The 12,916-nt window shown below is 39.2% G+C and overlaps 2 protein-coding genes across 4 annotated transcripts in view; both read right to left on the reverse strand.

Annotated features, from left to right (window-relative positions):
• Positions 1-8,696, reverse strand: part of npnta (nephronectin a) — a 39,246-nt gene extending 30,550 nt beyond the window's left edge. The window contains exons 1-2 of one of the 2 annotated variants that reach the window (XM_077604442.1): positions 8,433-8,696; positions 2,470-2,570 (exon numbers count right to left, since the gene is read on the reverse strand). In XM_077604442.1, coding sequence (XP_077460568.1) covers positions 2,470-2,570; positions 8,433-8,506 — 175 coding nt within the window. In that variant the 5' untranslated portion in view covers positions 8,507-8,696. The remainder of the gene's footprint in view (positions 1-2,469; positions 2,571-8,432) is intronic. The other variant, XM_077604443.1, reaches the window with a different exon arrangement.
• Positions 8,697-9,266: 570 nt separating this feature from the next.
• The window catches only part of gstcd (glutathione S-transferase, C-terminal domain containing), a 32,042-nt gene continuing 28,392 nt past the window's right edge, over positions 9,267-12,916 (reverse strand). Inside the window, exons 10-12 of one of the 2 annotated variants that reach the window (XM_077604996.1) lie at positions 12,264-12,294; positions 11,091-11,160; positions 9,267-9,943 (exon numbers count right to left, since the gene is read on the reverse strand). In XM_077604996.1, coding sequence (XP_077461122.1) covers positions 9,774-9,943; positions 11,091-11,160; positions 12,264-12,294 — 271 coding nt within the window. In that variant the 3' untranslated portion in view covers positions 9,267-9,773. The remainder of the gene's footprint in view (positions 9,944-11,090; positions 11,161-12,263; positions 12,295-12,916) is intronic. The other variant, XM_077604997.1, reaches the window with a different exon arrangement.

Genomic DNA, 12,916 nt, shown 5'->3' on the forward strand with positions numbered 1-12,916 from the left:
TTGGTCGCCGATCTTTTGGTCGCCGGTCTTTTGGTCGCCCGGAAGGTAAGTGATAATTACCATTTGAGTCGTTGCTCAAATTCCCTAAATACAAACTGTGAATTACTATTTAGACATACTTGATGCCCTAGTAATTATTAAGCTAAAGAAAAGCTCCAAATTTCCCGGACTTTTATTGTTTTTTGTTGGAGAACTTGTTAAGGCCCTGACGGACGTATCGTCTTAAAGGGACAACGCATGTACATACAAACTCTTATACAGTCACACGTCGGCTCAGTGAAACTGCTCATGGCCATTGTTGGCTTTTATTGATGCGTAGACCGTGTTGTTTTACCTTGTTTTGTCGCCGGTCTTTTGGTCGCCTGTTGTTGCGGTCCGGGCGACCAAAAGACCGAGACCAAAAGACCGAGACCAAAAGACCGAGACCAAAAGACCGAGACCAAAAGACCGGCGACCAATCGACCGCACACGGAGCAGTACAACCAGGAAGTGTGTCCGTGACGCTCCCTAGGTAAGATGGCGGCGCCCTGAACGAGCAATGGCAGGCACGGGTAAGTGAGTTTTTTCACATTTTATGCAAAATGCGATTAATTTTTTTTCTTGAATTTCATCCATACACGTCAAATTTGTCTAGCGTTATGGCGTTTCGTCCTTGTCACCATGCAGTTGTCAAGTCTAATTTGTGCGCATATAAGCCATACCCTCGATTCAGTCCTTTTTTTTGGAGCGACAAATACGGCGTATATGTGAGAAAATGTGGTAAAACAATGAGAAGTTGCTGCTCAAAATTTTCGCATAGGCAAGATTGCATTTTGGGTGGTACGCGAATGTAAACAAGGATAGAAGAGAACGCTAATCTACAATTTGAACATGTGGTATCGACAAAAACTGTTTGGAAAACCACTACATCTTAATTTAAAGTCATTTTGCAAAAGTACGACTGACCGACGGCAGCCTTTTATTGAACCCTGTTGACGGACGAGCTAAATAAAGTACACATGAGACTCCGGAACAACATGGAGGGTCACACACTGCTCTTTGTCCGGTCCTCCCATGCTTTAAATTGACTAATAAACTGGCTTTAAGAAATTGGCATGTTCTGCTGGGAAACGAGGACACTTTTGAGGTTTGTCTGATTTCCTCTCCGAGATTCCCACAAGAGAATTGGCCAAGAAAGGGGGGGATAATATCATCCCTTGTTTTTGGGGGGGAAGAGTGCGGATTAAAATGGAAGATTTGTCTTGGAAGGACTTGCAATTAATCCGGAAAGGGGCGGCAAAAAGAGCAAAGAATGTCAAAGTGGCCGGGGCCAGGGTGAGTTCACTCTTTTCTCGCCGGATGAGGGACCGCCAGCGCAAATTCAGCAGTGTGCCACATATTTCTCCATGTTCATAAAATTAAATCCAACAAGTAATGCAATGGAGTCGATACAACAAACATGCAAAGCGGTGAAGCCGTCACAGGACGTTAGAATTAACCCCGAGCTATGGTATATTAATTTCCTGCAATAGAAAAAGCAGAGCACCAATGCGAGCCAATCAGTAGCAAGCCTTTGTTAGCACGTTAGCATGTTAGCGTTAGATGGGAGCAAACAATGAAGGGTAAAAGCTGCTGTATATTAAGAAAAATGATGGAAATCTTGCTTAGTTTGGTAACTACGTACTTTTCTGATGATTAAAACACAAAAAAATGTGTGGGAGGGGCCACAATTACCATGAAAATACAATATATAGAATATATATGTATTGTGTTTAGCTGGTGCTAACTCATTTGCTAACATAGACAGCCATAGACGAAAAGATTGATTTGAATTGGCAGATGTTTTATTTAAATTTAAATTATTATTGAATATTTGTATTCTTTTATTATTTATTACCATTTCTGTATATAATTTAAAAATTACTAAATCTATTTGATGTTTTAGAATGGGAGGGCAAAAACTAAAGACTATAAATATATAAAAATAATATAAAATACCAAAAGGAAAATATATTACAACGTGGAAAAATAATTAATTCTAAAACAAACATTTGAAAAGCAAATCTTACAAAACTAAGTAATTTTTTTTACTACAATACTAAAAAAAGTTTCACTGAATACAGTATTATGTAAAATGATGCAAATAATGCAAAAAAACAGGAAAAATACATTTAAAATGTTAAAAAAAAACTCAATTAAAAAAAGTATAATTAAAACTAATAGAGCATGTTCCCATTATGGACATACTAAATAAATCATACCACTTGTATTCATTTTTAGCAGGATTTTGTCTTTTTGGCCCATAAGAAAAATCAATAATCATCCATCTCTGTCAAGGACAGCCAATGAGTTAATAGCACTAAAACCCCTTCATGTTTTATTCATAGCATCTATCTGTCACCACCCAGCTTGACACCCTGCCAGGCCTCACCCCTTCCTCCTCCCACAATCGGCGGCGGCGGCGGTGGCGAGCATTGTCGGGGTACTCACGTTGGCAGTGACCCCAAGATCGGCGCGTCCATCCCCAGCAGCAGTCCACCCTGGCGCCGTAGCGGCACAGCCCGTTGGACGACGCCATCTGTCTCGGCCACCTGCAAAAGGAGGCCACAGCGTGAGCCCGATGCCAATGAAGACGTTGGCGAATGGGGCGCGAGAGGCCTCGCCCCGTGCTCATATTCCATTAGGCAGATGCTCATTGGACTTCAGGATCGGGCGTTTTTCAAAGTCAAAGATGAGTATAAAAATAAGTCACTACACTAACATTTTTCTCGCTTTAATGTCTTCCAGGTACGGCTCGGTGGTTGAGTGGTTCGCGGGTCGGCTCCACAGGATCTGAGATCGAGGGTTCGATCCCAGGTTCCAATCCTCCTGTGAGAAGTTTGCATGTTCTCCCCGGGCTTAGGTAGGTCTTCTCCGGGTACTCCTGTTTGCTCCCACATCCCAAAATCATGCATGCTAGGCTAGCTGGTTGAACTAAATTGCCCCCAGTTATGATTGGTTGTTCATCGGCTGGCCACCAGGGTGTCCTGTAGTTAGACTCCAGCACCCTCGCGAGCCTTGTGAGGATACACGGTACAGAAAATGAATGAATGACTTCCAAGTCCGAATATGCAGAAAATGTAAGGACATAAATGTTGATCTATCTACAAAAGTGCGTGTGCATTCCTGTCTCTTTGTGCCCAAGCGATTATGATCAAACTTGCAGGATATTGTTATCGTATGAAATAGAAATCGTTATCCCGGTTTGCAGTAACGAGCTCAAATGTCACAGAAGTCGGAAAAGAGATTTGAGTATAACCTGATAGCGAATTAACCTTTTTACTTCGTATTTGTGGGGTAGGTGATTGGATGAGAAGAGACAGAAATGATATTTTGGAGAGTGTGGTCAAAGGTGGAGTTGAATTTCATCAAATATTAACCTGTGGTGATTTTTGGGGCGATGTGGCATAGTCATTCTCCAACCCAGAGGTTGTGGTTTTGATTCGGCGCCCTGGTGACCTTGTTTAAGGCTCCTTGAGCCAGATCGGGAAGACCACGTTGGTCCTGATGCTGCGTCTTTAGCTGGTGAATGACGGTATAACTTCAAAGTGTACTATATTCTTTTATAGCATCTCATCTATATGCGTAGAACGCCATTTAATTTTTGAGTTTGGAATTTCGAGGCAGCGCCGCATCCCGTTAAAGACAGGCCGACAGCTCGGTGGGCAAACGCCAATCCGTCACCGGGTCGCGTTCGTGTAACTCGGCGAGACAAATGCGGCTTTGTTTGTGCCTCGCAGCCAAGTGTGACTGTCACTCAGCATTCAGAAAGCATGTTCGTGTCTTCTCGGCGACATGATGAAATGCTAATGGTGGCTCCCCTACTGTCTCCCCCGCAGCCAATCGCGGCACCGGAGAACAAAAGATCTGGTAGGAAGAAAAGTGACGGTGCTGGCTGAAAGGAGGTGCCGAAGTTTGGATGCCACCATCCTTTAAATGACAAACAATCATCCGATACTCCTCATCAAATTTGACTGTGAGTACAAGCATTTTTTTTAAACAGATAGTCCGGATAGTTCCAGCAAATTTCTCTTTTAGTTTTTTTGTGTAAACTCACTTAGCCCAACTTTTGGGTCTCGAAAAATGGGTGATAATTATTCCTTTCTAAAGTAATTGAAGTGATGCTTTTATTATTCTCATTTTACAAGATTTAAAGCTTCACCATGAAGTGCACATATAACAACAACAAAAGAAACAGACAAATAAATCATCAATAAGTCATAAACAAATAATCAATTTTAAAAAGTAATAACCAAGTAGTCAACATAATAAGTAGGGAAGTGCACAAATAACAACAAACAAATAAATAAGCATTGAACAAATAATCAATAAATGAGCAAAATAAATAGTCAACATTAGTCAACAACAAATAAGTAGGGAAGTGCACAAACAACAACAACAAACAAACATAAATAATCAATACAAGATTAGTCAACATAATAAGTAGGGAAGTGCACAAATAACAACAAACAAATGAATAATCAATAAATAAGTAATACATAAATAAGTAGTCAACAACATAAATAAGTAGGGAAGTGCACAAACAAAAACAAAAAACAAAAAACAAATACAATTAATACATAAGTAATAAACACATTTAAGAAAATATTAATAAATTAATAATCAACAAATATGTAATAAATAAATAAGTAGTCAACAAGACAAGTAGGGAAGTGCACAAATAACAACAACAACAAACTAACAAAGGAACAGATAACATTTATCGCGAATTCACCTCTGTGATTTTTTTCTGCTATTAATTATTAAAATATATATATTTTTTTACGTTCATAAAAATGTGAAAATCCACGCTGGAACCCGTAAGCGAAAGCCACTCTAGCTACGAGGACTCAGCACCAAAGAAAAAAATTATAATAGAGGTAACCCTACTTTGCGATTTTTCAATTATCGCGGCCATGTTTGGTCTACATTAACCACGATATTCGAGGGATTACTGTAATCAATAAATAAGAAGTAACTAAATAAGCAGTGAACTAAATAAATAAGTAGAAAATGCATCACACGTCGACATCAGCTTCAACTGATGACCGACTTATTACTTTGGAGTTGTTGTGGGGTTACACTACGAGACAGGAAATCAGCTGTCAACGCTGCCTAGAGCGGAATGAAAAGCAGCACCTTTTTTGGTGTGTGTATGTGTGTGTGTGTGTGTGTGTGTGTGTGTGTGTGTGTATACGTGCGTGCCTGAGCAAAATGATGTCGGCCGTGAAGGACCCCTCAGGGCCACGAGGATAAGCCTGTTAGGAGCGCTCTCCAAAAAGGCAATAAGCGAGGTAGAGCAGGTAATAAATGTGGGGAAGGTAGGGGCGGGGGGGCTTAGGGGGGGGGGGGGCTTCCTTCTTTCAATGAATTCTTATAAAACCCAAGCCGTAAAGAAGAGCAAATTATGAGCGCAGCGACAGGCCGCTCCGTCAGCCGCGCTGTTAATAACGTACAATATGGCGGCCTACGTAATTGATCATTAAGCGCACACGCCGTGACTGACGTGAGAAATCCATCAGCGCTTTGCTGCCCTCGGTCACCATGGCGATTATGAAAGATGGCCAGTAAATAACCGAACGGGCGGAAATTTATTTGAAGGTGTTCTAGTTGGTTTTCTCGCCTTTGCATTCATCTCGTTTGTTTTGGTGGGGAGACACGAGTGGTCACGGATTGCTAGATAGCACATGTTCCTTCGCTTAATTGACAGCCTTTGTCGGATAAAAGTGAATTTTCCAATGAAATGGCGGCGAAAGGGAACAAAATATGGACGTTTATGTTTTTTGGTAACTTGAAAATTTCGTAAGTAGAGGTGTACTTTATATGTAAACAAACAACATCAGAACAGTGACATTAATACTGATATTTGTTGCTTTTTGTGACATCTGAACAGTTTTAAACTCTAAAATGCACAAAATAACGTACAAATGGCTTTTAATAGAAAAATATAGATTTATATTTTATTGAAGTAGCGCATTATAATGTCTAAAAATCAAGCTGTTGCTATTACAGTAATCCCTCAAATATCGCGCATAATGTAGACCAAACATGGCCGCAATAATAAAAAAAACACAAAGTATTATTACTATGTTTTTGCGCCCCCGAGACGGGACCTCAGAATTTAACAGGAAATTTTTATTTATTTTTGAAAATGTCCATAAACGGTTCCAAATGTTGATAGAAAACTGATCAAACTAATTAATCACTTCAATTTCAATTATCATGAAGTGTATTTATCAAATATTACAGTTATAAGCATATAAAAAGACTAATATATTTATATCTAAATATAAAAAAAATTGTGAATACTGTACTCACAGCAAAAATAGTTCCTCTCTGCTTGATATAAATAAATAAAAAGTTACAATATTCTCATATTTCAGTGCCATTGACAGCGATAAACGCCCAATCCAGTTTGACTCGGCAATCATTCGTTCAGTCAAAATGAATTGGACATCAATGGCAGCCAATGCGTTAAATATAATCCCCCCAAAAAGGCTATACAGTCCAAAAATATATATATTTGGATGGCCTGGATATGGAGAGGTTAGCAGTTTGAAAATAGCTTCTGGATGAAAAAAATAAAGCACATAGTTTGAGGCGAGCATTAAAATTCAGTCTCCATTGTTGAGGATCTTCAAACACTACAATTCCTTTTGACAAATAGTCAATAATTCATCTCATGCATTCCACACTAGTGCTGGAAAAGAACAGGTAGCATGTTTTACAATGTGCAGGATAGAAAAACATCAGGGGAGCTTTACAGAAGCAGCCAGAAATATCAAGATTTGAAGAAATTAGAAAAACAACATTTACATTATAGGGCTGTCTTAATTGAAAACCCAGTAAAAAACTGGCGGATCAAGTATCAAATGTTTACAAAGAGGAGTTTCAAAACAGATTCAACACGTTTCTGTAATCATATTAATATACATTTGTACCTCTACTTACAAAATTAGTTGGTTCCAAGACTTTTTTCGTAACTTGAAAATTTCGTAAGTAGAGGTGCACTTTATATGTAAATTCTTTAATTCGTTCCACGGTCCTCACAAAACTCCCAAATAAACCTTTTAAAATTGGTCAAAGTGTCCCAATTTTTTTATGAAACGTGAGGAAACACACAAAAATGAGAGAAAATTATAAGGAAATCATTTATTAATGTCTTAAAATAAATAAAGCATATGAAAATGTGCCCTGCGCCCTTGAAATATCTCCCTCTGCAACAGTTATAGATGTAATACACGTGTTACTGCAATATTTTTGATCAAATACACTTTTTTTTAAAAAAAGTCAACAAGCAATGGGTCAAATCTTGGAAAAAAATTGCTTAGACACTTACAAAAAAACAAAAACAAATAAAAGTCCACACCAGCTGGATGAAGGAAGCGCGGGGGTCAGGGCTCAGACTTTGGCGCCATTGTGACTCTCGTTTCGAAGATCATTTTTTATTAGCGATGAACTTAAGTTCAAAACATGTCGTCACCTGCACAGGTTTTATAAATTGCCTGCAATTTTTGGTACCAGCAGATGTCAGATGAGGTGTTTTTTTACAATAATACATTTTTACTTGCCTATTGATCCAATTGAATACACCTTAGTGGAGAAAAAGGAGGCATTCAGGTACAATATATCTATGATCATGATAAGGTATTTGGAATAGGGATGCATTTATTACAAAATAATAAAGTGTAAAACTGTTTATTTTTATTTTGGCCATTAATCATAAAATGTTATTTCCATTATTGTTTTTCTTATTTTAGAACTACAGGTTATGTTGTACAACTTTTATACAAAGAACATCACCGTATTAGTGTTAAAAAATGAAATGACGTCATGTAAATTTGACAGACATGAGGCAACAATTGCTGATAGGGAGCTTTAAATGCATGTGTAAAAATGTATAAATAAAATATGATGTATTGAGGTGCAATTCTGCAATTAAATTATAGCTATTAATAATTGCCCATTACCTTATTCAAAAGGTATAATATAGTGTGTAACTGTGGTAAATAAATAAAAAACACCAACAAAACAAGTGAAACACAGGGTTTTGCAGTTAAGAGATCAAAATGAACGCAAAATGTTTTTCAAAGCATATTTTTAGAGAATAAAACGTTCATAATCAATATTTCTATTATCATTACGAGTACAGAATTAAAGTTTCAGTGTTAGTATAGAACGATTTTAAATTTAAATACGGATACATAGCGGTGGATGTATATTACTACTCATTAATACATGCATGCAAAATGATGCATTCAGGTGCATTAAGTCAACTTGTCAGAGCAGAACTCCTCACATATTAATAAAATCTCATCCAAACAAGAGCGATTCCGAACATCGTCGCTTGAAAATTGAATTGAATGCTTTCATTGCAAGTGTGCAAGATTTTCTTTAAAAACGAATGCACGTACCTGCCGTCAAACTCCGCTCGCGCTTGCCAGCACAAGGTGGCGACCATGAGGATGAACTTTATCCAGGATCCCATGGCGTCTCGTCCCGTCTGCTAGTCCGTCCGCAAGTGCAATCACACGCGTCTGCTTTGCTTCTCTGCGAGCAATCGCACGCCTCGCGTGTTCATATATCAGTGGGGGGCGTAGAGGGGGTCGCACAGGCTGCCCCCCTTTGCTGTGTCGCTCGCCCTCCTCTTCCTCACAAGTTGAGGCAGTCACACCTTATAAAGCGGCCGGCGTGCGTGCGCCTGTCGCTTTAAGAATGACGTCACGTGCTAGGCGCCGAACGTTGCGCGTGCTTGACCCACCCGAGGGTGGAGAATCTATTAATTTAATTATCTAAAATGATTTTAGTTGAATAAAAGCGATTATTTTTCTTCCAAAAAATTAAAGATGGTTTTAAAATACATACTCTTGTGTCTTGACTTGCTATTTCAACACCTGATGTGACTAACCCATGTATTTTTATCTATTTATTTTATTTATATGAACAATTTGGACTAATGCGTTTTGATTGGGTCATTATGGTGGCAATTTTAGAGTTGATAACCTTTTAAGAATAAGTAAAATGAAAAGGATGTATTTTTTATTGGCAAAATGAGGCAATAACAAGCAATTTCCGCCATAAAGGGTTGAAAAAAGATGGCAGTGAATGCCAATAATGAAGCTGACAGGTTCTCATGGCAGACTCCCATTGTAGAAATATGAAACATATAATACGAGTGACTATGAATTCAAAAATGCCATTTGCGTATAATGAGACATCTCACCTGCAGGCAAGACTCGATGCACGTTGTGCCTTATTCAACCAAACCACCAATGTGCTTCATTAAGTGTTCGGTTCAAAATAGGCTGATTGACATTTCTAAAGCAAACTTCATTATAATGAATATTTCTGAAATTTCAGATCACTGCCATGTGTTCGCTCGTCGGTTATTTTGGATAAGTGCTTCATCTCACAGGGAAAAGTAAGGAAATATTGTTGAAGTATGGTCGTATTTAGGGGAAAACTTCCTATATAATGAAGCCTCAGGGGGAGAGAATAAATATTTTGGCCCGTTTTTACATTTTGAGCGGAGATACGAACAACAATTCCATCCCAATTAACCCAAATGATACGGATGAGGCTAGAAATCCAATTATTATTTTTGCATTTAGATTTCCAAAGAGTTTTCCTTGTTTGAAATGAAGAAAGTTAACACTTTTTCTGTCCCTGGAGCAACACACAAATGAAACACAGTGGCATTATTGATGTCCAATACGAGGACGCTTTCTTTTATTGTTAACGTAAAAAAAAAAAAGTCAATCAATTTGCTTTAGGGACTCTTTAGGGTTTAGGTAGGACCTTCCCACCAGCATGTTGTTCTTTGGCGAGCACGTCTCCGGCTCCATAGTCATCACCTGGACCCGGTAGCCGTGGGATTCTGCAGCCCACGATCGGTCCAAGTCTACCAGGCCCATGCATTGTTTACCTGCCAGGACATAAACACATTGATGCAAAAGTTAAAATATCAAAGTGAAATTTGATATGTTGTTAGCAAACCTGCAAAATGTCAAAACGAAAAGATTTCCAAAATCAGATGGTGTAAATACTCTGCTAAATGTACAATAAGTGCTCAAGTATCCATGGGGAGACGTAGGCTGAATACCAATTACAAATGCATTTAATAAATATTAACTTTCCCTGAAGCATGTTCGCAACACGTACCCACTTGACACAAAACCAAATAATGAGGTGCCTTCTTGTACAACAACTAAAATCTCCTCACAAGGTCCTCGGCTTATACTCTAGTATATTCTATACATGTATTTTTTCTCTCTGACCACTGACAGCCTGTTATTTTTTTAAGGCTAAACATATCTGAAAACCTCTTATGTGAACAGATACCGTTAGCCATTTTACCATTGTCAGTTTGGCATTTTTATTAATAGTTTCCGATCAAATAAAAAATTTCCCTCCCAAAAACGTGACTTATACTCAAAGCGGCTTTTTTTACGCCTTCTTTATCGTGCATTGTTTGGCTGGTGCAACTTATACTCGGGTGCGACTTATACTCAGGTGCGACTTATACTCGGGTGCGGCTTATACTCGGGTGCGACTTATACTCGGGTGCGACTTATACTCGGGTGCGACTTATACTCGGGTGCGGCTTATACTCGGGTGCGACTTATACTCCGAAAACTACGATAAAATGTTTTTAGATTAATACTTTGTTTAAGTGAAACTTTGCTATGAACAACTGGAGACAATGTAACTCTTTCGAATGATTGATGATGACACAAAATAGCGGCGGAAGTAGAGAGTGTTAACAACAAGAGTCGAGCATAACAACCGTGGATATTAGCGATTGGCTTCAGTCGGTCACGGGCGAAACAGTAGACATCAGAACGTGTAATCCAATCCCGTTTCCCTCTACGTGAACAAGCGCTATACAGTGACACAGGGACAAATGTGACAGCTCTCAAGTGGCAGCTGTTCGTGGCAGCTGCTTTTCCGCATCCGTAGCGACCCGTAAAGCGAGTTGGCTCAATGTGTCCTTTTGTGTAGCTTTAACGAAACGGAACTGTGCGATCTTTAGAGAAAAAAGTTGGACGCTGTCAATAGGTCATTGGCGATACCTGTTAGTCGTCTCTCCGGCGGAAGCTGGAGAGCGGTTTGGTCGGCGAAGCGGCACAAAATCATGTGTTCCTGAAAAATAACAAGTACTCAATTACAATGATACACTAAATTGTTTGTTTTTTAAAAAGTTTTTTCAACATTGAACATTGAAAATACTTTCTCGATTCACTCTCTAGCTCGAGAAGGTAAATCATAAGTTTCTGTTTTAGGATCAAATTCAAATTAAGATCATCAATGTATATTATATTTCCCGATTTTCCCCTTTTTAAATCAATAATTGCAATTTTTTAAATCCATTTTTTCTTTTGTTTGTAGTTCAAAAAGCATTTTGTAAAATCTAAAATATATAAAATATTTTCTGTTATCCACTTTAATACTGAACCTAATTAAAAAATATTTTAGGGGGATTTCTTTCACAGAGCAGTTTGACAAAATAAATGAGATACATTGAATTTTCTACTTAATCTTTTAAATACACTGACAATGGTTTATGTCTAGTTCCTAATACCAAACACTATATTGGCAAATTCAAGTGACTCGGAATCAGACCGGTCATGTTTACGCATTACATCCTAAATTATTGATTCATTCCACCGGGTCCAGTATCAAACATCTCACGGACTGGTTCGGGGCCATCTCCCAATGATTTGGAGACAACTGCTCAGATTGCGCAATAGCGCAAAATAAACCCCATTTAAAGTCAGTGTGACGGCAGCAGGTAGTAAAAAAAACATCGGCGTACAAACAACCCTTTGTCCTTGAAACGCATCGTCGTAAGGGACGTCATTTCTCATTACGACGGGCCAAGCTGGCTAATTAACGTTTCCCCTCGGCAAGTTCCAGCAGCAGAAATATGTCTCTCTGAGCAACATTCGCAAGTCAGCGGCGCGCCCGTGTTGCGACACGAGGTTGCCGGCCCCTCCGGCGACGGCTTTTCCACAGATTAGCGCCTGAAGGTACTGATGGGGGCCATTCATCACAAGCAAGAGACCTTGCTCAGCATATGGAAAGACACCAACCTAGCTAGCTTCTGGAGCTTCATTTATTTAGGCAAGAGTGGACCATTACGGCGAAAGAAAATGAGCTGGGCAGGGGGTACTTAATATTCTACGGAAGTGAATGGCAAAGGCGACAGCGGCGGCAGGAAAACATCAGTCCGTTTGAACACTCACCTTGTAAATCAGCGTGTCTTGGAACTTTTTGCTGGAAGAAACAAGAGGGAGTTACGTAACACCTGAGAATGCTTAATTCATTGGATCGAACGCAGGCGTCCAGACATGATCGATTCTATGCCCCGAGACTAATACGGTGATCATTTGAGACAATGAGGTTGGATTTACACGCCCTTTTTTCAAGTGATACCATTCAGATGTGTTGCTTGTTTTGGCTCAATAGTGTTGCTTCAAACCAAAAATCACCGAGAGTAGAGACGAGATGAATATGCAGCCTTTTCGGAGTCATGTTGTGACCTTCAAGGGCGACACCAACATTTTGGGTCAAATCCAGTCCCACCCAAAGGGATCATATTTCCTATCTCCACCCAATGATGCGGAGTTTACAAAAATGTGGCCATCAACCAACAACGCTTTCACTTTGCTTCTATTTCTGTTGTGAAGTGAGTTGGTGTTTTGGTTGGTTTGTTGGTTTTTCGCTTATTGTGTCTCTCATGGTTTCCCTTCCCTCATGTAAACAGGTGTCTGTACTTCGTGATCAACCCTTGTCTGTCTATTTAAACCCAGTGTGTTTGTCAGTCTTTGTGGGATCATCTGCTTTGTTTACACCATGCCAAGTTTCCACGCCAACTGACGTCATTTTCAAAAATGGT

Source organism: Stigmatopora argus, chromosome 7 (genome assembly GCF_051989625.1).
Source record: "Stigmatopora argus isolate UIUO_Sarg chromosome 7, RoL_Sarg_1.0, whole genome shotgun sequence".
Taxonomy (NCBI): domain Eukaryota; kingdom Metazoa; phylum Chordata; class Actinopteri; order Syngnathiformes; family Syngnathidae; genus Stigmatopora; species Stigmatopora argus.